The 25,461-nt window shown below is 44.1% G+C and overlaps 1 protein-coding gene across 2 annotated transcripts; it reads right to left on the minus strand.

Moving 5' to 3' along the window:
- Positions 1-2,515: 2,515 nt before the first annotated feature.
- On the minus strand, positions 2,516-22,598 carry LOC310793621 (methylthioribose-1-phosphate isomerase-like). 2 transcript variants are annotated; one of them, XM_083655457.1, is made up of 7 exons: positions 22,581-22,598; positions 22,240-22,443; positions 18,327-18,550; positions 9,025-9,194; positions 8,429-8,605; positions 6,158-6,382; positions 2,516-4,956 (listed from the first exon to the last, which is right to left on the minus strand). In XM_083655457.1, the coding sequence occupies exons 2-7, from the start codon at positions 22,372-22,374 to the stop codon at positions 4,823-4,825; spliced, it is 1,065 nt and encodes a 354-aa protein (XP_083511583.1). In that variant the 5' UTR covers positions 22,375-22,443; positions 22,581-22,598; the 3' UTR covers positions 2,516-4,822. The 2 variants fall into 2 exon arrangements, with proteins under 2 accessions (XP_083511583.1, XP_083511582.1); XM_083655456.1 differs by lacking the exon at positions 22,581-22,598 and having other exon boundaries at positions 22,240-22,568.
- Positions 22,599-25,461: the final 2,863 nt, after the last annotated feature.

Here is a 25,461-nt window from a genome sequence, read left to right on the forward strand (position 1 = left end):
TCAGAGAAAAAAAGAAAAAAAAGCTCCATGGAAAAGCATGAAAAACACGGGATAGAACATTGTCATGATATTCTAATTTATGGTGATGCACCTGTATGTGTTGTAGTAGACTAGATTTGACCGAGGTGGGTATTTGATACTGGGCAATAGATGATGATTGATTTAGAATGATATATTCCTCTAAATATGGCTAAAAAAGGTTAAAAAAAAAACATTTTTTTTATTTAAAATTATATATTACTCTAAATATGGCTAAAAAAACGGAAAAAAAACTCTCATTTTTTTCGGCGGCGCCCAAATCCGCTTCCCCTTGCTGGACCTCCCCTATTTCGAAACCCTGGATACGGGCCTCTTCAAGCTGGGAAAACTTGGTCAAAACGGAAAGGGAAACTCAGGGAAAATAATGAGCAATGATGGGGGATGGCCCGGATGGCCCGTCTAAAGGAAGACCAGGCATATTCATCCAAATGAGTAACGAGTTGGAATCTTATTTCACAGACACTGCTGTTGGACAGCGCGTCGACTACATCACCGTCTACGCAGCCACCTCAGTGGCTTCAAGTCATAGGCTTAGCCTATGACAGCCTCTTAGAATGAAGGGGGCGGCGTTTAGGGAAGAGACCATTTTCACGGGGGCCATTTTGTGTCGAAAAGGCAGGGTAAACACCGGTGCAAGCAAAACACTAATGAGGGTTTCCAACTTCCAATCATAGAAGTTGGAAACCCCTCATTAGTGTTTTGCTTGCACCGGTGTTTACCCTGCCTTTTCGACACAAAATGGCCCCCGTGAAAAGGGTCTATTGCGTGACCACGGGGCCAGGGCTTTTAGCATCCAGTTTACTTAGACTGGTGGGTTGGAATCCGTCTCTTGATCAAATTCAGACGGGAAGAGGGAATAATCCAAACAGTCGGTCACATTCTAAACAAGAGCACTAAGGCAATAAGTGACTGCTTAGCGAAGGCCTTGATCACAGCCTTTGTCTAAAGCGAAATTTCTTCGGAGTTGAATATTACATTCTGATGGTTGGTGTCATCATGCCATCAACCCACCAATCTTAAAGGAACAGTTCACCGAAAAATCCCCCCCCCCCCCCCATGTCAGTTGAAGCTTCACTCAAGTTCGCAGGACCAACTAACACAGCGAATTAGCCCCCGCTTTTCCATCTCAGCTTTCTCCCAAAATGCTAAAGTTAACACAGCCATGTTTACGTATACTATAGCTAAAAAATGAAATAAATGCCAGACTGGATTTATAGAACGCTTTTCTAATATCAACTGCTCAAAGCGCTTTAGTGAATACCTCACACTCACCCACTGACACCTACGGCGGCGGCAGCAGCTATGCAAGGTGCTTACCAGCTCATCGGGAGCAGTTGGGGGTTCAGTGTCTTGCTCAAGGACACTTCGACACAGCCTCGAACCGGGAGCGTTTCCCGATTCGCAGGCGACAGCTCTACCTCCTGAGCTACTGCGGTGACGTCCCAAGGCGACAGCTCTACCTCCTCAGCCACTGCGGTGACTTCCCAAGGCAACAGCTTTACCTCCTCAGCTACTGCGGTGACGTCCCAAGGCGACAGCTCTACCTCCTCAGCCACTGCGGTGACGTCCCAAGGCGACAGCTCTACCTCCTCAGCCACTGCGGTGACGTCCCAAGGCGACAGCTTTACCTCCTCAGCCACTGCGGTGACGTCCCAAGGCAACAGCTCTACCTCCTTAGCTACTGCGGTGACGTCCCAAGGCAACAGCTCTACCTCCTCAGCCACTGCAGTGACGTCCCAAGGCGACAGCTTTACCTCCTCAGCCACTGCAGTGACGTCCCAAGGCAACAGCTCTACAGCTCTACCTCCTTAGCCACTGCGGTGACGTTCCAAGGCGACAGCTCTACCTCCTTAGCCACTGTGGTGACGATCCAAGGCGACAGCTCTACCTCCTTAGCTACTGCGGTGACGTCCCAAGGCGACAGCTCTACCTCCTTAGCCACTGCGGTGACGTTCCAAGGCAACAGCTCTACCTCCTTAGCTACTGCGGTGACGTTCCAAGGCGACAGCTCTACCTCCTTAGCCACTGTGGTGACGATCCAAGGCGACAGCTCTACCTCCTTAGCTACTGCGGTGACGTCCCAAGGCGACAGCTCTACCTCCTTAGCCACTGCGGTGACGTTCCAAGGCAACAGCTCTACCTCCTTAGCTACTGCGGTGACGTTCCAAGGCGAGAGCTCTACCTCCTTAGCTACTGCAGTGACGTTCCAAGGCGACAGCTCTACCTCCTTAGCCACTGCGGTGACGTTCCAAGGCGAGAGCTCTACCTCCTTAGCCACTGCGGTGACGTCCCAAGGCGAGAGCTCTACCTCCTTAGCCACTGCGGTGACGTCCCAAGGCGACAGCTCTACCTCCTTAGCCACTGCGGTGACGTTCCAAGGCGAGAGCTCTACCTCCTTAGCCACTGCGGTGACGTTCCAAGGAGACAGCTCTACCTCCTTAGCTACTGCGGTGACGTTCCAAGGCGACAGCTCTACCTCCTTAGCTACTGCGGTGACGTTCCAAGGCAACAGCTTTACCTCCTGAGCTACTGCGGTGATGTTCCAAGGCGACAGCTCTACCTCCTTAGCTACTGCAGTGATGTTCCAAGTCGACAGCTCTACCTACTTAGCTACTGCGGTGACGTTCCAAGGCGACAGCTCTACCTCCTTAGCTACTGCGGTGACGTTCCAAGGCGACAGCTCTGCCTCCTTAGCTACTGCGGTGACGTTCCAAGGCAACAGCTTTACCTCCTGAGCTACTGCGGTGACGTTCCAAGGCGACAGCTCTACCTCCTTAGCTACTGCAGTGACGTTCCAAGGTGACAGCTCTACCTCCTTAGCTACTGCAGTGACGTCCCAAGGTGACAGCTCTACCTCCTTAGCCACTGCGGTGACGTCCCAAGGCGGAAAATGTAGTAAGGCAGAAAATGTCCATCAGATTTCTCCAAACAGCTTGTGCAGGATAATCCAAGTGTTTTGCAATGAAACGATTGCCCTGTGGGTCCAAAAGTCCAATATCTACCTTATTATCCTTTATATTTTCCTCACTAACAATGTTCTGATCTTTGAAAGACAATTTCTGCTTTTTTAGGAGCTGTAAAAAAGCATCGCCCCATTAACTTAGAAAAGTTGGAGATAAGAATGAAATGAGGCATAACTCGCTGTGTTTTCGGCGTTCCTACAAACTTCAGTGGAATTTCGGCTGACATGGAGGGCGAGAAGATGACTTTCATTTTGGGGTGAAATATTCCTTTCATACTGACGTCTATCATGGAAATACAGTAGATAAAACAGACATCTGAGCTCCATGCAGAAGCGGTTATGGCATAAAAATGACACCAATTCCCTTTTTTAGACATTTTATTCCTATGGAGCATATTGTGTGTGGTAGCGGTGGACATTGATATGGTAGTGAAATAAGTATGTTTACGTATACGAGCACTTTATATAAGATAAGTATGGTATGACACAGTACAACTGGGAACAGCAAGATACAAACAAGGAGGGAGGTATAAATAGAGCCATGTATCGTCATAGGCTGCAGCTGACTAAGGACGACTGATCAACAATTTCCACTTGGCGTCAAAAAATTTGCAACACGGTTGGCAAAACGTGTGTGAAATACGATTCCTAATAGCATTACGAAATTCTGCTTCTCAAAGTCTATGAACTGTCACAATTTTCTTGAATTATTCTTCTACAAAAGTTTCTACATAGATCAAACGAAAGCAAATGTTAATATAACATTTTTGACGGGGTGAATTTAGATTTTAAATAACCACATATTTGGTTAAAATGATGGTACCTTTAACTATCAGGGGTTAGTTTTGTACATATGTACACACTACCAAATAGGGTTATATATATTTACAAGTTGGTAGCAGCACTTTAAATCTCACTTTAAACATCACGGTGGATGAAAATCACTACTTTCAAAATGGGTTTTTTTCTGTAGTTGAACAAACCCTGAAAGAGTACTAGTAGTGACTTATCAAAATTGTTTGCCAAATAGAATTCATGGGAGAGTCTAGCTGAGCACTATTCATCAAAGCAGAAGCCATTTAGAGGGTGAGAGAATGAGAGAAAGTGAGAGAGAGAATGAAAGAATGGATACCTTGGAAGAAGGTGAGGGTGGAGAGACCACAGAAAAGAGGACAGAAAAGGAAGTGGAGAGAGACTGCACTTGTGTGTCTGCTTGAGTCCCTGCAGTGTGTGTGTGTCTGTGTGTATATACACATCCTTTCCAAAAAATTAGAATATCATGGAAATATCATGGCATCGAGGCAGTAATTAAAGCAAAAGGATTCCCGACCAAGTATTGAGTGCAGGCATGAACATTAGTTTTCAGAAGATCGACATTTCTGTTTTGAAAATACCGGTTTTTGATTGGTTTTATGTGACATTTAATTTCTTGAAATTTGGGGGTTTTTATGAGCTGGAAGCCAGACTTATGCAAAGTTAAACAAATAAATACTTGAAATACTTTACTTTCTGTGTAATGAAATCTATAAAAGTTTCACTTTTTGAAAGGAATTATGGGGAAAAAACTAACTTTTCCATGATATTCAAATTTTTTGGAAAGGATCTGTATATGTGGGTGACAGACTGTACTGTAGAAAATGTGATTGTGTGTGTGTGTGTGTGTGTGTGTGTGTGCCACTGATCTTTGTGGACTGACATGTAACACTGACTATGTGTTTACCAATGTAGTAAATTAAATTCCACCACAACCGTGTGCGTGTGTGTGTGTGAGAGTGTGAGGTGCAGTGGCGCTCATGAACCAGCAGGAGGGGCTGAGTGGGTCTAGAGGGCGGTGAGGCGTCCGGTGAGCGCTGCCTGGAGCTCAGAGGGGAGGAAGACACCCAGCTCTGTGATGATGCCTCCTGTGATGAGCTGGTGAGGAGTCACATCGAAGGCCGGGTTCCACACCTCGATCCCTGCACACAGGCGGCCAGCAATGTCAAATGAGTGAGGCAGTCCATCACTACAATTATGATTCTTTTTTGTACACAAATATCATGTTTTCCCTATAAATCTACAAGTTTATCAATTTAAAATTTGGCACAATTGTGATCTAAGTATATCCTTCAAAAACCCTGGAGGACCACATACAGTATATTTTGAGAGACAAGCTGCGGGCAGGACTTTGGACATGCCCGCACAAGATGGACAAGAGAACAGCACTGTCACAGAAACACAGATACTGATTCAGAGTGGTTTAAGCGAGAGAGGGAGAGATGGACAGTCAAGACGAGATCGATGTGCCCGGGCACACGTTTTCCTCTCCTCTCCAGGGGCCGGCGAGCTCATTAAATGAAGGTGCTTTAATTACTGTGATGTCACAAGTGTCTCTTTTCTCTGGCTGTCTAATTAGAGATCACATGACACAGCTCAATCGGCGCTCACAAACTCACCTGGGACGCACTCATCCTTCTCCCCTAATCTGCCACTTTCCCTCCATACAGCACAGTTTATATGAATCAGCTGCTTTCCCTCTCTCCATTAGGGCTGTCACTTTTTATTCGAAATTCGAATTCAACTTCGAATGTGGGGGAGGAGGGCATGTTCGAATGTATAATTGACCTGTTCGATTTTTTTTTTTTATTATATATATATATATATTTTTTTATTAACCAAAATTAACCAACTGCTGCTTGCTGGTAATGTTAATCCCATGTCAGAAAAAGTCTCCAGATTTGTCGCGTTAGTCTCTTCTGAGAAAGATTGTCTCCAGGGTCGGAAAAGTTGTCTCGAGTTGGATGCAGCCAAGTTTGTGAGGCAGTGTTGTGACTGTGAGCGTCCGAGCTAACACGTCGGGCTGATGCCTATTGCCTGGTGGCCTGGCCTGCAAAAAAAAAAAAAAAAAAAAAATTACCGTAACCAATTCGAATTCGAACGATTTGCGGGCAATTAAAGTTCGTTCGAACTTTATTTTGGGAAAAAGTGACAGCCCTACTCTCCATACAGCACAGTTTATATGAATCAGCTGCTTTCCCTCTCTCCATACAGCACAGTTTATATGAATCAGCGTTTCCTAAACACTGGTAGTGACTTGAGTTCTGTGGTAGCTCACCGGTTCTGTTCAAAAACACATTTTCACAAAACCACCAGCGGCCCATCCATTCACCCTCATCTCACCTGGAGCAGCGATGGGGACTCCGTTGATGCTGGTGAGTTCCTCAGGGGGGCGCACCTCGATGATAATGTCCCTGCCGCTCTCCAGACTCAGGTCGCACGACGTGCTGGGCGCCGCCACGTAGAACGGTATCCCATGGTGCTTAGCGGTGATGGCCAGCTGGTATGTGCCCACCTTGTTGGCCGTGTCACCGTTGGCGACCACCCTGTCTGCACCGACCACCACGGCTGAAATACGGAGGGTAAACACTAGGGTTCAGGAGAGAGGACGGTGCGGTGTGGGGAAAGTGAGAACTTCACACGGGATATCAAGCATAGGATGCACACCGTTGACTGTAGAATATATGGAGAGATGTCCTAGCTTCCTACCGCTATACAAAAGTGAAGCCAAAATATCTTGTTTTGCGCGAGCTGCCATCTTACTTGTGTGACTGTTGCTGCCTCCGAATGGAACTTGTGAACTGAAATTACAGTTTGCCATTTTATGCAGAGACTGTTGTCGTGTAAATATGGTCTTACTGTAACGTTACTGCTAACAGTTTGATGCCCGGGCTGCACACAATGTTTGACTGTAAAGTCCAGGGTCGCACTTTATGGTTCACGTAGCCACTCCCCCCCTCCTTTGAGGCCATGCTCTCACTGCAACTCCTGTCCGAAGCGGGCGGCTAAGCTCTGGATAGAAACCGTGTATTTTGTATATTGTAACGTTGTCTCTCCTCTTCCTTAACCATCGCCTCCCTCTTCCCTGCAGCTGGATTTGCTTCTCAGCTCTTGGGGGGTTTCGTCTTGCAGACGCACCGCAGCCACACCAGAAACTGTCAGGATAGGGTGAGTTCAGCCCTGACAACACGTAGCAAAATGTTGATTTAAACAGAAATGGTGGCGCATTGAAACACGGGAGGAAACATGAACGTTCAACCTGGGAACCGTAGCAAAACTGTGCACACCATTTTCATAGGTTCAACTATGAAAACACCTCAGCTGATCGCTGTTAACAGTCAGGCCATGTAGGCTAAATAATGGACCCACTCGCAACAATAAAAGTACTCCAATAGGGAGAAAAACAACAATGAATGCGCAAAGCCACATATAGTTATGAGCCAAATAACGTAGCTTACTACTTTGAGTTAAAAATCTTGGCGTTATTATTGATTCCGATCTCAATTTTAACTCCCACATTAAGTCAATCAGAAAATCAGCTTTCTATCATCTTAAAAATATAGCAAGAATTAGGGGCTACATGTCCAGACAGGATCTAGAAAAACTAATTCACGCCTTCATTTACAGTAGGTTAGACTACTGCAATAGCCTTTTTTCTGGTCTCTCCAAAAAAGAACTTGGACAACTTCAGCTCATTCAGAATGCTGCAGCTAGAGTTCTAACAAAGACTAAGAAAGCTGATCATATTACTCCAGTTCTTAAGTCCTTACACTGGTTGCCAGTGTGTCATAGAATAGATTTTAAAATACTGTTATTAGTCTATAAATCACTTAATGGCCTAGGCCCAAAATACATAGCTGAATTGCTCCCACGCTATGAACCGTCTAGAACTCTTAGGTCAACAGGGTCCAGCTTATTAACTGTCCCTAGGATCAAATCAAATCATGGGAAAGCCGCATTCACCCACTATGCTTCTGCTAGCTGGAACAATCTGCCTGAAGACCTCAGATTTGCCCCAACCTTACTTACTTTTAAAAATAGACTAAAGACTTGTATGTTTACCGTCGCTTTTAACTGCTGACAGATAGAAAATTTGTTTTATTCCTCTGTAAGTTTTTAACTATTTTTGCAACTACATTACTCTGTTGTGATGCTTTTAAATGTCTATTTTATCCTCTTATTTTCTTGTATCGACCATCTTATGTGAAGCACTTTGAATTGCCTCTATCTGATTTTATGCAAACCCAATGCTGTGGCAAGTACGGGTAACAGAAGACGCAAGGTACCAGAAGAGGGTATGCTTGGCGTCCAAACTACAGTATAAAGACAAAGCTGTTGTGAAATGTCCATTTTATTCTCTTTTTTATTTTCTTATGTCATCCATTTTATGTGAAGCACTTTGAACTGCATCTGTGTATGAAATGTGCTATACAAATAAACTTGACTAGCAAATAAATCTAGAAAAAGTAAGTATAGAGAAATGTGTGATAAATACACAAGACAAGTCATGCAACCCCTAACACACACACACACACACACACACACACACACACACACACAATGCCCCTCTCTCATATGGTGAGGGCCGCCATGTTGTCTGTGATACAAACACACCTGTAACGCCCCTCTCTCTCATGGTGAGGGCTGCCATGCTGTCTGTGATGAGTGTAGCAGGGAAGCCCTCTGCTACCGCCTCATATGCCGTCAGTCTGGATCCTTGGTTGTACGGCCTCGTCTCTGTACAGTACACACGCTTCAGCCTGTTCAGTGAATGGAGGCTACGCACCACACCTACAACACACAGAGTTACAGGTACAGTGTCATGAATATCTCAACTGTCTCTCTCTCTCTCACAGCTCCAGTCTTACCCAGTGTCTCTCTCTCACACACAGCTCCAGTCTTACCCAGTGTCTCTCTCTCACACACAGCTCCAGTCTTACCCAGTGTCTCTCTCTCACACACAGCTCCTCCAGTCTTACCCAGTGTCTCTCTCACACACAGCTCCTCCAGTCGTACCCAGTGTCTCTCTCTCACACACAGCTCCAGTCGTACCCAGTGTCTCTCTCTCACACACAGCTCCAGTCGTACCCAGTGTCTCTCTCTCACACACAGCTCCAGTCGTACCCAGTGTCTCTCTCTCACACACAGCTCCAGTCGTACCCAGTGTCTCACACACACACACACACACACACACACACACAGAGTCTTACCCAGTGCGGTTCCGTATCCAGCAGTGGCCAGCGAGCCGGTGTTGCAGTGTGTGAGAATGGTGACAGAATCCCTCGGGACCCCAGACAGGATGTGCTGGGCGCCATAGTTACCAATCTTCCGGTTATCATTGACGTCACGTTCCAGCATCTCTTCAATCCAGGCAATGACACTGTAGGAGAGGGAGAGGAGAGGGGCGGGGGATTGAAAAGAAGCTCCCTCTGCCACTGTGTCCAGTGTTTCCCCTAGAAAAAATGTTCAGGCCTGGAGGGATTTCGAAACGTACCTCGACCGCAACGGTGGGGGCCCTCGCTGGCGACGCTAAACTTTTAGCTAAACCTGTTCGCAATGGCAGTATCATCATACTATTATGGGATGCGATGCGAACAGTTGTGTATGGGATGTGCGTTTCCCAGACAACGACACACGATGACATGGACTACGCCATAGCCAGACACTATGCACAGGCAAAACATGGCTCTGCAGCCACACTCAGATTTTGGGGGATTGAGAAAGTCTCTCCCTCACAGAGAGGGGGAGACATTGTCAACAGGCTACTTAGAAGAGAGGCTTTTTGGATCTTCACCCTGAATACAGTGGAACCACAGGGACTAAACGAGGAACTGAGCCTCTCTTGTTACCTGTGATCTTATTGTGAGGAAGTGATGTGTTGTTGTATTGTACTTGTTGTTTGTTATGTATTATTATGAGGGAGTGCTGCTCTAACACAGCACTGCCCTCCTTTTCTATTTTTTCTGTGAGTGCTCTCATGGTATAGGCTTACTGATTAAGCACCTCCCACTCCATTGTAACCAATCAGAAACTACCACCTAGAATGGAGGCTCTCTTAAGGGCTGGGATTTATGCCTGTACTGTTTGACTCTGAAGAAGACGCAGTGCGCGTCGAAACGTCAGTTTTGTACCTTTATTAAATTTATTTAAGTGACTTCGTGTGCTCCAGCTCACTCATTGGGTTAGTCCTTTTGGAAGTGGCCCATTGACCTGTTTACACGTTGACATGTTTTGGAACAGCGGCGCACGCTGGCACAATGCTCCTAAAAGCAACATGCTTATTGTTTTGAATGATTTGGCATCTTCTATTACTGTCAACAGTGTCAACACCTGTATTGCTGTATTGTAATATGCCATAAAGGTTTATTGAAATTTTGGGGAGAGCAGGAAAAAAATCTCTTACAGTATGGACTGCATTTATAGTCTACAAGTTACAGTATGACTGCATTTATATCAATCAATCAATCAATCAATCAGTTTAATACATGTCCCAGAAGGGCACTTTGGTTCACATCAGACAGTAGTGGAAATTACAATACATAAACATTTGTTGCATTATGTACAGATTCCAAAAGACCATCTACTGCCCTCAGCCGGGTCGCCGCGTGCGCAGCGCCAAGTCTACTTAGTAGACTATAAACGCACTGCATTAAATTTTATAGTCTACTAAGTAGACTATAAATGCAGTCCATACTGTAACTCGGGGGTGCCCAACCTTTTTTGACCCAAGATCTGCTTTTCAGTAGCCAGCCTCCTGAGATCTACCAGTCCAGTTTCAACATGGCAAACGCACACACATCGTTTCCAGCCTGCAGTAACTAACCTCACAATACTTTCTCGTTGTCCCACAACCACTTGACATTAGGGCTGTGAATCTTCACTGGCCTCACGATTCGATTACGATTCAGAGGGCTACGATTCGATTTGATTACGATTATCGATGCATCTCGATGCATCTTAAATCGATGCATCACTTTTTTCCCCCAATACATGATTTATTTTTTCTCACTTTCTTTTTTCTCACTGTGTGGCTACTTTTAAAATAAAAGAGCATTTGGAATTGCATTGTATTATGATCCATAATTAAAATAAACAACTGCATGTACTATTATATTTTATTTGATGATTATTTTTATTTATTTATTTTTTAATAATCGATTTTTGACACCCCTCGCGATCGACCTGGGGTCAGTCCGCGATCGACCAGTAGGCCGCGATCGACTGGTTGGGCTCCCCTACTGTAACTAGTAGACATGCTCTCTCTCTCTTCCAATCACTTTCTATCAACCGTTATTGCTCAATCTCATCCTTTCTTCACTTGGAGCTGCTCTGCCTTGCTCTACATTTTTAAAAGGAATACACATGTTTTTGATTGAGCCCATTGGTGAACTTACCCATGAAGTGATGAGAGCACATACCTAAATTATTCATGGCCTCAGTACATCATTCACTTTAGTGTCATACACTATACTGAGCGAGAATAGTTTAGTGTCATACACTATACTGAGCGAGAATAGGTGACTAGCATTATCCAAAGTAACAAGACTGACCTTTTAGTCGTAAAAAGTTGTTAATTACGCAATATTATAAGGAGTGCTGTTATACTGTACACCAGTACGACTGTGATTATTATCATGACATTTATATACATTATTAAAACAGTTCACTCAGGGTTACACTACCAAGTGTTGCCAAGCAACACTAACTTTGTTGTCTTGGACCCCAGGAAGACTAGCTGACGCCTAGGCGTCAGCTAATGGGGATCCTTTTTTAATAAACAATAAACAAAACTGCCAGACCTCACTCCATATTATTTAATAATGAATAAGTATAATAAGCATATATCAGGGTCTGAAGTGATTTATTGCTTTTATAAAATGGTTACAAAGTATGGCAATATGAAAATGATTATTATATTTAAATTGAAATATATTTAAATGTCTTAAATCACGGTTTATAAAATGAGGTGAGCTGTTTGGACCTGAGCCCCTCTTGCCTGCTCGTCTGCCTGCCTCTGGCTAACTGTGGTATATTTACTGTGGTATATTTACTGTGGTATATTTACTGTGGTATATGCTAAATATACCACAGCTGTGAGCCATTCAGATTGTTTGATTTGAGAGAGCAGTTTTATAATTCTGATTGTGATTATTATTATTAATATAATAATAATAATAATAATAATAATAGATAGGACTTATATAGCGCTTTTCTGAATACTCAAAGACGCTTTAATATATTTATAATTACCATGGTCTAGGTCAGTGATACTCAACTTGCGGCCCAGGGTGCAGAGTGGCCCCCTGACCATTTTCTAATTCACAATATAAACTAACGCTAAATAAAGTTTGAATGAGCTCCAGCTAAATTGTCAAATATCGCAGTCTGCTTGCCACCCAGCACTTATATGTACTTAACTAACAACCTAACTAAGTATCCTGTGTGCACAAAGTCGACCTGTTTGGTTAATACTGTATTCTTTTTGAGAGAGATCCTTTATTGATTTGTTTGGGAAGAGGGTTTACTCTGAACAGATTTGAGAACTGAACTTAATTGAAGAAACGGAATTTCTAACTGTTGTTGTTTATCGTTTTCATTGTACCGCCAATACACTGGATATTGTGTTTTGCATTCTCACTCTGATTATTGCTTGTTGTTGTTATTCTGCTTTGTGGTTCAGATTGATGCTATGTGGGTTCATGGCAGAGTGTAAAAAGTCTTAAACATTTAAAATTATCAGGCTAAATTCCGGCTTGCACCCCAAAAACCTACAATCCGCTACAGAAACATATTATTAATCTTTGTTTATTATAGCTCCTGGGCTCCTGTCATTTTGCAAAAGTGGCCCCTGGGCAAAGCAAGTTGAGTATCCTTGGTCTCTAGGTGAATAGTCTTTTGTGAGTGGCCGGCAGGTGTGCATTGCAAACGTTTATCGCACACATAACTAGCTCAAGTTTAACCACCGTTCTAAATTAATCGATTACACAACCTGTAAGCAATCTGAATATCTTATTTACAACACAGTCTGCAGTAACACATAAGCTGCTTAACTTAACTTAACTCTGCAGTAACACATAAGCTGCTTAACTTAACTTAACTCTGCAGTAACACATAAGCTGCTTAACTTAACTTAACTCTGCAGTAACACATAAGCTGCTTAACTTAACTTAACTCTGCAGTAACACATAAGCTGCTTAACTTAACTTAACTCTGCAGTAACACATAAGCTGCTTAACTTAACTTAACTCTGCAGTAACACATAAGCTGCTTAACTTAACTTAACTCTGCAGTAACACATAAGCTGCTTAACTTAACTCTGCAGTAACACATAAGCTGCAAGAAACACTCCCTCTGAACTTACTGATACTTTGTATCACTATTTAAAGTCGCGCTGAACCCAAGAATGACTTTTCTTTTCTTTTAGTTCAAATACCTGGGTATGCAGTGCACCTATTTAATAATGTATGCAAACAAAATCACAACAATCTAATTTCTTTAGTTTTTCACACTTTTTCACATCAAAAGTTCATTTTTCAAGATTTCATTGATAACAGTAATGTACAATTTGCTGACGTCACCCAGTAGGCTACTATCAAATTTCTACCCCATTTCAACCAATCATATCACGACATGCAGCTGTCAATCAAAGGAAGGCAGCTGGCTGGCAGCTGGGTGCCTGCGGGTCGCTGAGCTCCACTCCTCCCGTCAAAAGGCTCTTCCCGAGGGGAGCGCCACAACACACTGAATCCCGGCACGGTGGCTCAGTGGTAGAGCTGTCACCTTACAGTCAGAAGGTCCTGAGTTCGATTCTCGTCTGGGACACTGTGGGCGCTGTGGTTGTGTTCCCCCCCATATCTTCAGTGCCTACTGCCCAGGTGGGGTATCTCGTCGTAAGGGCCTTTCTGTCTGTGTGGAGTTTGCATGTTCTCCCCGTGCTCCCCCAGGGGGTTCCTCCGTATATAACCCCCCCCCCACCAAAAACATGCAGAAGATCAGATCGTCATCGTCACCCGACCAGTGACGACAACATCCGAAGTCGGTCCCCGGGCGCTGTACGAGAAAAGCGACCACTGCTCCTGGCCTGCCCCCCAGAGGAAAGGACAAAGCCAGGATGGGTTAAATGCAGAGGACAAATTTCACCGGCCACCGTCAGCATGTGTGTGTTGTGGCCCTCCGTGCATGTGTTGATTGTAATCGTGTGACAATAAAGACAGGCTTGTCCGTCTGAAATCGTGATTTGGAGGCGGAACACGCCAGGATTGGCCAAAGCCCAATCCAGTCCCCAGAATTGTCAAATAAAATCATCGACATGATACTATGACCCGCCTCTCAACCCGTCATCTTAGACAAACTATGTTTTCAGTCTGAAACGGACTCATTATGCACGTGACGAACAGGTTCAGTTCGACTTTAAGCGATAATCTCACATTCCATTCACTAACGTTATTCAACTCGCTACTTCAGCTTATCTCATTGTTCGTGAAAATCGTGATATTGATTTTGGGACAATGGCATGGCTGGATAGCTACCTACTAGTAGCTAGTCTCGTTGTTAAACACACTGTCAAATTATATTTACTGTTTGTCAACCGTACGCATATGCAATGTTATTGAATTTGAAACCTGCTAGCATAACGTTAGCTTTCTGGCTCTGAATGCACACCTACTCTTTGATTATCTCTTACTTACTTAGCATTTGGTTTTATAGCTACTACAAGTAGTACTGTTTTGTCACTCTTGTGATAATGCTAGTCACCTGCTATCACTGAACATGGTGTGTACACTAATGCATTTGCATGGAGCACCAGAGTGAATGACCTCCCAGGGACGGACAGATGGATCATTTTGATAATGATATTCTCATCACATTATTGGTAAATTGATCAACCTCCCAGAAGCCATTTGGTTATTCCCCCAAAGCATAACGACATTGTCAACCTGTACCCTCATTTCCATCATTTTGGATCATACCAAATCGATTGTGACCAAAATCTCCCCAATTGCTCCACTAAAGAGCTGTTTAGTGTTAGTCCTGTAGGGCCAATGGACACTCAACCCAAAACATGGATGTAATGAGACATGTATAGAATTGATTTTTAGTGTATAAATGACCTGACAATGTTCATTATTTATTTTGCACTACTTATTAGGGATGCAAGGATTAGAGATTTTTATGGTACGAATAGTCTGAGGGAAAATCACCTTTTCATGGCTTAATGATTGATTATTATGCATGAATTAATTTCACTACACTATTCACTGCGATCTTGCCCATGTTCTTATGCGTTTACAATACATTCATGCTACAGTTAGTAGATTGGTTAACTATGTTTCCCATACACCCTAGGACAGTGGTTCCCAACCTTTCAGGGTCGCCTGAAATTCCCCCCCAATTTTTTAATTTGATTTTTTTTAACACCACACACAATTTAAAACTAGCGAAGATGATTAGGGTCACTTGCGTTCTTTTGGGGTTTTTTTTGCATTTTCTTTTAGTTCTGAGTCCTCCTAGTCCATCTGATGGACTCTTCCTGCATTCGCGTATGGGCCGTTTCGACATTTTTTGAGTATATGGTCTTAAATTAAGGCTAGGTATTTTTTTGGGGGTATTTGACGAAAATCAATCATAGTTATCATCTTTATACGATCCTAAGACCTATTTTCAAAAATACTCCTCAATTTACTCTTGGTCCATCTGATGGACCCATTGACTTCCATTGAAACCACTCTATTGGTACTCCCAGCAAATTTTTACAAAATTAATTTATTTCATTTATTTCAGCGGGCATCCTGGACCAAATACCTTGAACTTTGACCTTAATATCTAACCTTGGAGTTGGTAGAAATTTTGGGGGAGTTACATGGTCTCAAAGTCCATTGCATAGTTGTCCCATTGATTTCAATGTTAATTTTGTACAAAAAGAACATTTTTTTTTTACTTCCAGCAAATTTTTCAAAAAATCATTATTTCCTTGATGTTACACATCTCACCTTGACTCAAGTGGTTAAAATTGTAGTTTCTAATGTGTTTGCCTATTTCCCCATATTCCCCCAGTTTTGGCATAGCAATCAATTCCATACAGTTTACATGAAATGTAAAAAAAACTGATTCCTATGCCAAAGATGGGAAAATATTAGAAAACTGAATTTGACAGTCCACACTACTGATTTGAAGCCTTTAGACCAGGATAGATGCTGGACTAAAGCTCGTTTGTGTTTTTTGGGGAAAATGGCTGGAAGTCCAAAACATGCGCTTTTTGGATTTTTGGCTCAAAATATGAAAAAATACTATTTTTACAAAAAATCACAAAAAATACAAAAACCCACTGATGATGTCACAATGTCTGTGACATCATCAGTAATGTCATCAGTGACATATTATTGACAAAAAATCATCTCATGACATCACTGATGATGTCATAGGCTAGTGATGTCATAGCTATTGTGACATCATGCCTGCAAATCTTTGATACTAGGCATCTTGCAGTGGTGACTTTTGTAAAACACCCCAACCTGCCCATAATATCAGACCCAAAGCCAGTTTGTCTTTATGGGAATGGAAGAAAAAAAAATCACTTTTTTTTTTTTATGTACTTTTTTTTTTTTTTTTACTGTACTCACTGTACACTGGCATTTGAGGGGTTAAAATTCGAATAGGTATGAAATGTTGGTATGAGGTATTAGGGAAGAAGTTACCAATGAATTATAAACAGTCTAAAATTTAAAAATTTAAATTAATATTTATAAATTAGTACAGTATTCTCGTTAAGGTCCATCAGATGGACCAAGAGTAAATTGAGGATTCCGCGCCTGCAGGGTACAAGGGTTAAAGTCAGAATTCTGAGGGGGAAAAGAAGCATACATGTGACATCACTGATGATGTCACTGATGATATTATTATCGATATTATCGGAATTTGAATGTCTAGGGTCCCTAGATTTTTGTGATGTCAAATCGGGTCACGGCTGCATGTTAACATCTGGGAGACAGTTGCCAACTTTGGTTGATGATGGACAGTATTGACCATGTTTTTCAAAGCACTGTAATCACGGAACCACAGTTTTAATGATAATGAAAATTTGAAATGGTACGGTTATAAGGAATTTTATCACGGTTATCGTTCAAACCGGTTATCGTTACATCCCTAGTTGGGAACCGCTGCCCTAGGGGGCGATTATATTTTGTGGCCTGTGACAACTAGGAAGGGTGATCTTTTAAGTCTTCATCAAGGTGCACAACTTCCACAGTACCATAATGTCCCTATTTTTTAGAGTGAAAACAGAAACACTTTGTGTGGCTGAGCATTTACGCTTATAAAACCATGATGCTTTAAACGGCAATTAATAGTGAAATTAGTTAATCGCTGTATCCCTTATACTTATACAGTGACGCATATAGACAGACACCAACAGCCGGTGTTGACCATTGCTTAGCAGTTGGTCTAGCATCAAAATTCTCTAAGAAAGGCATTACTTTGAATAATTTTGACATACCTTTTTTACGGACATGTCACATTTCTGAAAAGCAATCAATGTGTTGTGAAAGACATATTTTGGGGACTTGATTTTTGGAGTAGGACTGTGTTGGAGAGCAGCGCATACAGGCGAGAAAGATGCAAGTAACGTTAGCTCTGTAGTGAAGCAGGTGATGAGATTTTGGTCAGAATCGATCGGCAGGATGGAGCAAGATGGGAACACAGGGTCCAGGTGGAAAATAGCTAGTTAATTAAGTTTTACGCTACGTTCACACAGACACAGGGAACCTACGCCTTGCCTTGCCTCAACCCACGCCTACGCCTGCAGACCTTGAGCTGGGCGTGAACCGATCACACCGCACGCCTTTGAACACTGAACCTGGAGCCGAGTCACAAGCACCTCTCCTCTCTCCAAACTGTATTTTTTCACGTGTGGTCCCGAATTATCATGGGTAGGGTAGGTAAAATAAATCTGATATATTTAATGTTCTATTGATGCTGGATATGTATAACCAGGTCTGACTATAGTCGGACATTTTAGAGAGGTAATCTTGCAAGAATATGTGCTGGCACAACAACATTGTCCATCTTGCTTCTTCGGTCGCTATTCTCTCTCATGAAGATTTGTTTGCCGACAGGGAGAAAGCCCCACGTGATAGCCACCCGTCAATCTCTCTCTCTCTCGCTCTCTGCTCAACACTGTTGTAGTAACTCCATTTTATTTTGAAATTCAGTTGACTTTGCCATTTCCCACGGATATTGTCGCGTCTTTCTTTCATGGCTTGACAGAAGAAGCCTGCCTGCACGCGCCTAGTCGGCTTGAAAATAGAACTCACGCCTAAACGATAAAATCGGCAAGGCACAGGCGAGGCGTGGGTACACGGCACGCAGGGTTCACGCTCAGGCGCCCGGTGTACAGCCTCGTTGACTAAAATGGACGCCTATTTAAAAGCGTGGGTAAAGGCAAGGCGTAGGCAAGGCTTGGGTCCCCGGTGTGAACTAAGCCTTAAGGTCTCCACCTCCCTCCCTCCAGCCCTACCTTTCCCGCAGCTGTTCAGAGTTCTTCTCCATGCTCTCGTTCTCCGCAAACTCCATCAGCTCGCGAGCGGCGCGCCCCATGTTGACGGCGGTGGGCCGGGCTGAGGTCAGGTGACACAGAGACTCTCTGATGAAGGTCACGGGGTCGTCGCCGCCGGCGCCCGCTCGCAGCTCCACAGCCAGGCTGAGGCAACCAACGATGGCGATGGCCGGGGCGCCTCGCACCTGGAAGGGCAGGAGAAACTTGTTATGGTCTCTTCTATGGGCAGACCCGTAACCAAGGGGGGGGCTTTGAGGGGGCCGGGCCCACCCACTGAATCAGCTGTGCCCGCCCTGATGAAAATCTGTTATTTATTTATTCTTTCCATGAGACGTACTGTCTCTTTAAATCTCTGTTATGACGGAATGACCTGACCAATCCCAACTAAGGAAGGCAACGTATTAGCCAATCACAGGCAGAGTAGGGCGGGTCACCATCTTTGGTTGTGCTTCGCCATCCTAGGATAGGGATGAATTGACAATGATTATCAGAAGATAATAAGATAAGAACACCAGCAGAGCAGCACATGGCGTAGCATCGTCATCGAGCAGCAACGAGCAGCGTCCTCCTGGAGCTAAAAACGTGAGCAGCAGCACTGATGTAAAGTAACAATAGCACTGAAGCTAGCAGTGCTAGTATGCTAAAATGGGGCATTTGTAGGTTACAGCGCCAAGTGATCTTGGCACAGAGAAGCCCAAGTGCGTAATTGGACAGCGCCAGCTCACCTGATCCAGCCACTTTGATCTCTGTTACAGCCCCCGATTCGTACGCTACAAGCCGAGAATATGAGCTTTTATTGCTACAATTAAGTCATTAACAGTGGGTAACAGAATACATGTGCGTGTGCCAGGGGAGGGGGGTGTTCCCCATAGAGCTATAGGTGCGCTCCCCCACTTCTCCAGATAGCACTACACCTCTGGATACGATTGATACAGTAGATATATAGAGTAAATAGAGTAGATAGATAGATACTGTAGATAGATACAGTAGATAGATAGATACATAGATAGATACATAGATACAGTAGATAGATTAGATAGATACATACAGTAGATAGAGTGCTTTATTCATCCCCAGATAACCCTAAATTCTGGCTTTACAGCAACAGTATCATCCATGAGTGCGTTTACATGCAGACAATAAACAGTTTATTAGCAGATTTCTGGAGTTACCTGATTATTCAAATGGTCATGTAAACAGCATAAACCGATAAGCTTTATCCGTTTATGGCCGTTATCGGGTTATGAATAAACCGATAAACATACCTAGGTTTTTGGCCAATAACCCGTCTTTTGAGTGCATGTATACAGCGTATCAGGTTTCTTTGTGGGTTTATACATCTGCGCATGTACAAGTTGCATGTAAAAAGTTGAATTACCGCCGCCTTCTGGAGAGAAACCCGACTAATTGACTGAATCATGTAAACCCGGGTTTTTCCTATTGTCGGATTATTAAAGTGCATGTAAACGCAGAAATCAGATTATTGCCATAAACTGATTACTCACAGTTATCAGTTTATTGGTGTGCATGTAAACGCACTCAATGACAGCAACAACAACCTAACTTGTGTCAAAAACACACTAAGGGCCCTTTCACACCTAAAAGTCCGGACCAAGGTCCGAACCAAACTCATGTTGTTGTGACATTGTATACATTTGGTCCAGTAAGGTTCGCTTTCACACTGCAATGATCCCAGCGGACCAGCGGACTTTAACATGACAGACCTACGTCCTGTCGTCATCACCTGCGTGGGCTGCGTCTCCACTGATTGGCTCGTGGATGAGCGTGCGTCTGACGTCAGCGTCCCGGAACTGCTCCAAGGAATTTGCTCCTTGTTTACACCAGGTTTACACACCACAATGAATGAACAGATCCACTTTGTTGTCATTATAATAGCATTATTATTATGGCATTGCTACCAGCAACGCCAACTTCACTCGCAATACTCGAGATTAGTTTGTGTAGATGATTTGATAATCGCATGTCACGATGTTTGTCTACTGTGAGCCACCGTAGTGTTTACAAGCTAAGCCTATCAGCGTGCCTCTAGCCCCAGCTGGTGTCCGAGTACCGGTAGCGTATAGCCAGTTCATGATTACATGCCAATGTATCTGGTCCGCAACTCACGTTATTAAAACTAGCAATCTGTTCACAAGTGTGTGATCCTTGACTCACACACCACACGTGAAAGTAGATTTTACAGTTCGAATTCGCCAAATTAACACCCTTGTTGTGCGCAAATTGTACCAACGCAGACAGGCAAGGAGGCGAAGACTGCAACACGATTTCAGACGGAAGCCCGTCTGAAAGCCATCCTGCGAGCCTTTCTGGTCAGCTGTAGCTTCCTGTAATTGGTCCGATAGTGCGAACCTTCCAATAAAATGCTTTCACACTGCACAGGAAGCGAACCTTGGTCCAGCTCGGTCCGGACCGAGACCACCTCTTTTGGTCGGATCAAAGACTCGGTCTTTGGTCCGCACCATGGTCCGTGGGAGGTTTCACACCTGTCATTTTGGTTCGGATCAAACTGGAAAGTCCGAAAGTCCGGCCCAAACGAGGTAGGTGTGAAAGCGCCCCTAAGAGGTGTCAGTGAGAACTTAGAAAAAACAATATATTGAAATAAAGACAGTGTATACATATTGACACAGCTACTACAGTGAGTGCTGACAAATGAGATATTCCTGTAAATCGGGCTTAAAAGCGTCCAAGACCTTTTGACAGCAGCCGGTAGGCCCCCCCATCCTGAGATATTGAATGCCCCCCTGTGATTTGGTTCTGGGAACGGCTCTGTCTATGGTGTTTCCCACCATCTATCAGTTGCTGCCCAGCTTTCACCCGAATAATCAATCCCTCTCCATTAACTGAGGTCTAACCTCAAGGACGAGGCAACGCAATGAACCAAAAGTTGTCACTCGAACCCAACACACCAGAGGGCTGCGATATATCGGCGACGACTGCGTTCACGTCATCTCTCTGTCCCATTAAACACCATGATCATGACTTCATCCCCTCTCTGCACACATGGTACATTCCTTTATGCTGCCACATGCACGGGATCAAACGTGAATGCTGCTGCTGGCAAGACAAAAGGGTGAACAACATCTATCAGGCCCGGGTGGGTATTAAGCATTTCAAAATATTCTCACGTCAAAAAGCAAAAACATCAACACTATACAATCAGCGTGGACACCTTGAGGACTACTGGTATGCACAGATATAAATCAGGTGATGAAAGGTGCCACTGTAGAGCGCAGCACAAGACCAGGACACGAACAAAAAACCCTGGTAAAGGTCATTAATAATTCATCAATAATCTCTCTCCCAAAGAACGAGGAGGAGGAGGAAGGGGGCATTTCATGGGTGGGTAGCTGTGTGCACATACCTGGTTTGTCGCACACTTGCACATGATAATGCGAAAGCTAATACATAAATCATGGGATGATCGCAGGTCGTTTTTTTGGGATGCCTGCTTAGATAATCGTGGGGGTTGATACGGTCGGTCGGGGAGGAGGGGTGGTGGAGAAACATCCAGCCCTCATCCACCTCATCACGGTTGCTGACTGAGTGTGGCAGATCAGATGCACCAGTGTGGCTAGTGGCGGGTGGTGGGTGGTGGTAGGGTGCTGCAGATGCATTCAAAACAAAAATACAGGCCGAGACGGCAACACATGCTGCCCGTGCATGCAGCCCCCTGAGTCCGGTAGAAACGTGAGCACGGTCGGTCGGGGCACAAAAGAACCATGCAGGCACACGTCGCACGATGAACATCACATGCAGCATGCAGGCAGGCAGGAGCAGGGTGGTGATGGTGGTGAAAGCCAGCAGAGAAACAGTGATACGGAGGAAGGGGGGGGGAGACAGTGGTGATCCTTGCCTTCATGGTTTTGATGGCCTCATAGCCGTCGTGCACGGAGCGGACCTCGTCGTACACGGTCTGGTGCGGCAGCAGCAGCTGGTTGAGGATCTGCAGAGAGCCGGCCCGGTAGCGGATCGCCTCCAGCGTCGTCATCACGACGACCCAAACCGAACCAACCTGCCTGCCGAGGTGGATGGTGGGAACCTGGATGGATTGGACGAGCTGCGGTGCGCACGCACGCACACACACACAAACAAAAACACACTCAACAGTCACACGCACGCACACAACACATACGCAATAGCTGGCACAGGCTGTGTGCGCTAACGGGGAGGTTAGGAGAGAAAGCGTTTACTCACACACACACACACACTGGTGACAGGGCAGACACGGAACCACGTGCTCTCTCCAGCAGGAAGCAGCAACGCTACAGATCTGTCTACGCCACGCCCACCCAACTCTCGCGGGTTCTCCTTCGATTTTAAAGTGCATTTTAATTTAGACTCCTCCCCACACTCATATTCATGTTGTTCTCCCTCCCTGCACCCCCTCTATCTTTTACCCCTTTGTCAGGAGAAATTTAACATTCAAATAAGTTATTAGCATAACTGCAAAGCCCCAAGCTTCCCCCAACAACAGAAGCTAGATTCAACAAAAACACACGCATCTATTTGTGTATGTATATTAGGATTTATATAAGGGGGGGGGGGGGCAGCAGGGCAGGATGCTAGTAATAAGGACTCAAACTCAGTGCTGTTTCAATATTTTTAATATTTCCATTAACCACACACACAACATAAAAACTGAAAAGCCTAAACAATAAGGCCTTTCACACATTTCCACCTTGAGACACACAAATCATCACATCTTCCATTAAAAATAGAGACAGAGTAAATGCTGTATTATATATATATTTATATAAACAAATTGATTGCCATTAATTACATGACTTTAACAGAAAAAAATGTCAAAGATTCAACAATAGTTGCCCAAGCCCAGCAGATGAATACATTTACTGCAGTTGAGCAGGGGGGAAGGGGGAGTGTAAATGGAGTGTAGCATTTCTTTTCTCTCTCTCTCCACAGAATCCAAGGAGGAGAGAAAAGGGTTCAAGGAAGGAAAAGTGAGAACAAGACAAACCAAACAGACGGAGAGAATAGGCTATGTATGAGACTGAAACAAAGTGTGACTGACGCACCAGCAAGACTTAAGTTTAACAATCTGTCCCACCGCTGCCTGACCTGACCTGACCATCCAACTACCACACAGAATAATGATCAGCTTGTTGTCATGGCAACGGGCCGGCCTCAAAGGCCACAAGGTTACTAAGGGAGTTGGCCGCTGACCACAGAACTTTAAACAGATAGAAAGGACACTTCCTCCTAACAAATCATGGGCATTTCCTTTGGTGCACCTAAACATGGCTTCTATAGAATTCTGATGATGTCGTCAGTTAAGCAGAACACGATATTCAGAAAGTTAAGAATGTTCATCGCAACTGCCACGGGAATATTCATCCCAAATGAAGCCGTTGCCACGGTAACACACCAGCTTTCTGAGTCTCATGCACCAAATCAACACTGATATTTCCATGACAACATTATCAAACATTTTCTATTATGGCCAAATGTCAGTTCAAGAGTGCAGCTTTTCATGGGGAATGACCATTCTATCAATTCAAATACTATGGGGCTGACTTTGTAGGAGTGAGTGTGTGTGTTTGGGGTGATACAAGGTTAAAGGGATAGTTCACATTTTTCTTAAAGCCTAGCCCTATTTGCTACCAATGATGATGTTGATTGGTAGAGTTATTTCTCAGCACAATCCATGCTGTTCCTCATAGTAGCTCTGGAAAGTTGGGAGAAAAAACAAATGGAAAGTCAATGGGGGCACGCTCCTGTACGTACAAGCTGAGTGAAGCTCACTAAAATGTACTTTGTGTACATACAGGAGCGTGCCCCCATTTACCTTACTTTTGTTCTGTTGTTTTTTTCCCCCCAACTTTCCAGAGCTACTATGAGGAACAGCATTTGCCTGGGTCCAGAGCTTCCAATCCACCCACTCCACAGAGTTGAGTTTGGCTGCTCTTGGTCTGGCATCGTCATGTGTAAATGCTCTTTCTCCGGTTTCACCAGCAATTAACCAATCAGCGCAGAGGGGGACTAACGGCCAATCCACATCAATAAACTCCCCAAAGGGCGGGACTAAGCGATTGTCAAGCGGTTGTCAAGTGTGCTGAGGAGCAAAAACAATGCCTGCAACCACCGCCTGCTATCGAGGCGGTTTTAAATTTATTAAAAGTATTATTTTGAAATCGGAACAGCACAGTTCTTGGAAGGCATTTGTTCAAAGGGAGATTATGTTTTTTTTTTTACGTTGGTTACTCCCGACTGGAGTAACCAACCTTGGTTGGTCTCTAGTGATTGATTAGGGAGAGTTGAATTCCCCTGGGGGGGGGGGTCCCCTAACTTAAACAGAGTGCAATCTCAGACTAGGAGATGGAAATGAGTGTAACAAGTTGACAATTCATTCTGATATCAGGCTAGAACAGCATGGATTGTGCTGAGAAAGAACGCTACCAATCAACATCATCATTGGTAAGTAGCAAATAGAGCTAGGCATTAAAAAATGTGAACTATCCCTTTAAACACATGCTGCCCTTGACAGAGGAGAAGAGAGACACCAACGCACCAAAAGTGACCCAGCGTTACATCAGAGCTAGACAGTGGCTCATGGTATCCAGAGTAGAAGCTCTGTCTTTCTAAGTGCTACCCCATATCTAGACTAAGGTTAAGGCTATCTATCACATGTCTGTTGGCAGAGAATCATGCTGCTCTAACTTCCACTGCCCTGTCTAAAAAAAAGAAGAAGAAAAAAAGTAAAGTAAAAAGAGCAAATTGTTCACAAAAAAGCTGTCATCTCTTGAGAAAAAGATGTGTGTGTGAGAGAGAGAGAGATGGGGGGGGGGGGGGTTGTTATCTAAAAAATAATTATGGGCTATGGAGAGCCCATATCAGGCCATCTTAATTTAGTGCAACGATTCCCAACCTCTGGTGGTCCGCGGAGGTATTGCAAGTGGGCCGCTAAATCATTACACCGTTAAAAGGTCAACAAATTAAATTGAAAAAGAAACTTGCTGATGGACAGCTCTTTGAAAACTGTAACACTGGAAAATGCTGCAACATTTTTCAGATGCTGCGTTAATGACCGTGGAAAATAAAAAGTGTTATGAGAACGCAT

Source organism: Poromitra crassiceps (genome assembly GCF_964638095.1).
Source record: "Poromitra crassiceps genome assembly, chromosome: 19".
Taxonomy (NCBI): domain Eukaryota; kingdom Metazoa; phylum Chordata; class Actinopteri; order Beryciformes; family Melamphaidae; genus Poromitra; species Poromitra crassiceps.